The 3,350-nt window shown below is 43.8% G+C and overlaps 1 protein-coding gene across 1 annotated transcript in view; it reads right to left on the bottom strand.

The window, feature by feature from the left end:
• Positions 1 to 267: 267 nt before the first annotated feature.
• The window catches only part of LOC114545448 (uncharacterized), a 9,010-nt gene continuing 5,927 nt past the window's right edge, over positions 268 to 3,350 (bottom strand). Inside the window, exons 5-9 of the mRNA XM_028563715.1 lie at positions 2,914 to 2,947; positions 2,178 to 2,322; positions 1,589 to 1,688; positions 648 to 732; positions 268 to 528 (exon numbers count right to left, since the gene is read on the bottom strand). Coding sequence (XP_028419516.1) covers positions 433 to 528; positions 648 to 732; positions 1,589 to 1,688; positions 2,178 to 2,322; positions 2,914 to 2,947 — 460 coding nt within the window. The 3' untranslated portion in view covers positions 268 to 432. The remainder of the gene's footprint in view (positions 529 to 647; positions 733 to 1,588; positions 1,689 to 2,177; positions 2,323 to 2,913; positions 2,948 to 3,350) is intronic.

Below are 3,350 nucleotides of genomic sequence, written 5' to 3'. Positions count from 1 at the left end.
ACTGGTCGTGACTGTTTTCCCAAAGATGGCGCCTGCCTGTATACCCGAAGGTAATGTCTTTATAAAGTATCTTTTTTAATAAACTGTCTGTACACTTACAAAGTTCTCAATGCTTTGGTTTGCATGTAGGGACCCTCATTATGCTACCTTGGAAGTGTGGTGCTATTTTGAGCCTTGTTAGTGGAACAGAAATAGCGATTTCTTTTGACTCTACCAGTGCCCCGAAAGCCTAGCGTTAGAAGCTAGTCAGCGGTTCGCGCTAGCTTGTTTCAACCTAGCGACACATTCGATTAGCATGAAAACATATCCCAGAGAACGCTCGACTCGGTACACTTGTTATTAACTATTGCGCCGGAATTGTCCTTTAAGTTACTCCATTAATGTTCTTGATGAATTTGCCCAGAATGGGAGTCCGGCTTCCCCGCAGCCAGTCTACACGAGCGTGTCAGGAGGTTTCCTGGGGGACAGCGTGATTTTGCAGGGTTCAACGGATTCTGGCACCGGCGTGTACAGACTCCCCGGTGTGGTCTGAAAGACAGAACAGCAGAATGAGCGTTTGTGGAGACGGAGAGGGGCCTGCGAGTAGAGCATACGCATTATTCATAAAAAAATTTAAAAAGGGTTAAGGGTTTTTCCCTTAAATGTACCTTAAATTCTTTGTTTCCGTTCAACATCATTTCCTTGAAAATTGCCGAAGGATCCGGTATGGTGGGGCAAATAATGGAGCGGTGTCTATAAAACACAAGACAATGACAGAAATCAACAACCCGAACACACCACCTAAATGTCCTATCTGAAATATGACCTAAAATTTGCCCAAGTTTCCCAGTTATTATTATTATTTTTAAGATTACATTACATAATGTTTTTTAGGCCATTATTGACAGGACAGCTGAAGAAATGAAAGGGAGGAGAGAGAGGGGGAATAACATGCAGCAAAGGGCCGCGGGTGCTGTGCGCCTGCTCTACCAACTGAGCTAACCCGGCCACACTGGTTGCTCAGTTGTCTCGGACTCGGTGTTTGAGTCATCCTGCATTGTGCTTTCCATGCGGCTGACTGGTCCGGGCCAAGTCACGTGACTTCACACGCGGTAGAATGTTTTTAAAAAAGGAGAAAGTAGGTCTATCAACAGGAATAAATGATCCAAATTATCGTCATGGCAAGTTTCAGAGTTTGCCTGCTGGTGGCAACCTAGGGCCACCAGGTCGATCAGGTTAGTCCATGTTAAAGGACATTCGTGCTCAATCTATTTCCTGACAATTTATGGCATTTTTCCATTACATGGCACCTGCTCGACTCGCCTCCACTCGCCTTTTTGGTTTTCCATTAAGATAAAAAAAAAAAAAAAGTCCCTCGACCCGAGCCGAGCTGATACTATCAGCGGGTAAGCGCTATCATTAGTCACCAAATCAACATTTATACAAGGACAAGGTGTTGCAGTGATCTCAAATGCTGTTGCACAGAGGAACGTATGACAACATCCACTTTTGAAATAGATTGCAACATTTGGTGTAAAGCAATGCGGGTTCCCAGAAATGTACTCGTTACCGTTATCACTGGCCTACTGTTGTGTTTCCCGAAACCTACCTCCTGAAGCAGTAGCAGGACAGAATGATGCAGGCAGACAGAATGACGGGGATGACGATGGCAACCACCGTCAGCGTCTCGTCAGGAGGCTCATCGGTACCTGGGATGAAGAAGAGACACGTTTTCGTCAGCTTTCAAGACTTTCTCAAGCCTTGTGCTTGCGTTACATGTGGCAATTGATAGAAAGTTGTTGCACATACAAGGCAGGAGAAACTTCGAGAAAGTTTGAATGCAATCAAAGTCAACGTGTGGGCTTTTTCTTCTTCTCAGGGTAAATCCAGACAGCTAGCTAGACTATCTGTCCAATCTGAGTTTTCTGTTGCACGACTAAAACAATCTTTGAACGTACACATGTTCCACCAAAACAAGTTCCTTCCCGAGGCTATTTTGCAGCGGCACCTTGGCTCTGTCCGGCGCTTGGCGCCGCCCAAGACAATTGTGATTGGTTAAAAGAAATGCCGATAAACCAGAGCATGTTTTGCTCCCATCCCGTAACATTGTGTGGACTAGCCAGACCCTCCTCCGCGGCGCTGTGGAGGAAGGTCTGGCAATGCGAGACTACTGTAAGTACAATTGGGTGGACAGTTACCATAAGGTACAACGTCACCGAAGCCGCTGAATTTTCCGTTTCCGCAGTAGTGACTCATCCTGGCTCGGGATTTGAACTCGTAACGGCATCTTTTATCGTAGGGCATCTGCCCAGGCTCTCCGGTTACGGTGAAGTTCAAGCATACCTAAGAAATAGGAAGTAAGCACACAAAACCACAGTGTTGCATTTAGTCAGGTATGGAAACACTATGTGACTTGTTTAGTATAAACAGTGAAATTTGACTGCTTACTTCGCGCTCATTGCATTTCTTGTAGCAGACCTCGTATACCCACAGTTTTCATCAGAAGTCTGGAATGGGAGGACCAGCTTTTGTGAAGACATCAATCATAAACAGGATTAATTCATCTCCCCAACTTATGAGATGTCATTGTTGACAGCATTGACAGCTTTGGTGAATGTATTTCTGAGGACAAAAAAAAATAAAAAAAATTGCTTTTCTACTTGTACTTGGCAGCAAAATACAAAAAAAAAAAGAAAAAAAAAAAGATTTACTTTCACATTTTGTGAAGACATCAATCATAAACTATTAGAGGCAACACCAACCACGTGCAGGTTTAAAAGTGATCCGTCCAGCTCCAGTGTCCAACATTATGTAGATGTCATTGTTGACAGCATTGACTTTCAGGTAACAACCGTTCCTCGTCGCCTCACACGCCTGGAAAAGACTGGGCAAAAATGGCCTGCCGGCAGATCACCACTGCTGAGCAAAAAGAACATCCTTCATTTCATACCGATAATTATCACCAACCCTGTAAGGACAACATGGGCGGGCGGATGAGAGAAATGCAGAGCAGGGAAGGCCACAGCTGGCACAAACACACTTCTGCAATTCCTTCAGTCACCCCTAGATGGTCATAAAGTCCACAGATTATCTTCTGCCTATTAATACAGTATCTGTGTGGAATTATAGATGTAAATAAACAAACAAACCCTGGATAAAGCATAAAAAAAGAAAAAAAGAAGAAAAAATAAAATCACATGTAGGCTTTTACCCTGCACTGCTGCTGGCCAGGCGAGCACATGCATGCATATTCTCATTGAATGGTGAAATTCCTAAGAGGATGTTACATTCAACACACATCTGACAATAAAAAAAATTCTCAAGAGAATGCATTAGGATATACACATTGGAAATGAAAGATAAACATGTTT

This window comes from Perca flavescens, chromosome 19 (assembly GCF_004354835.1).
Source record: "Perca flavescens isolate YP-PL-M2 chromosome 19, PFLA_1.0, whole genome shotgun sequence".
NCBI classification, from domain to species: domain Eukaryota; kingdom Metazoa; phylum Chordata; class Actinopteri; order Perciformes; family Percidae; genus Perca; species Perca flavescens.
The sequence above is the reverse complement of the archived record's forward strand: the minus strand, read 5'-3'. Positions and strand labels throughout refer to the sequence as shown.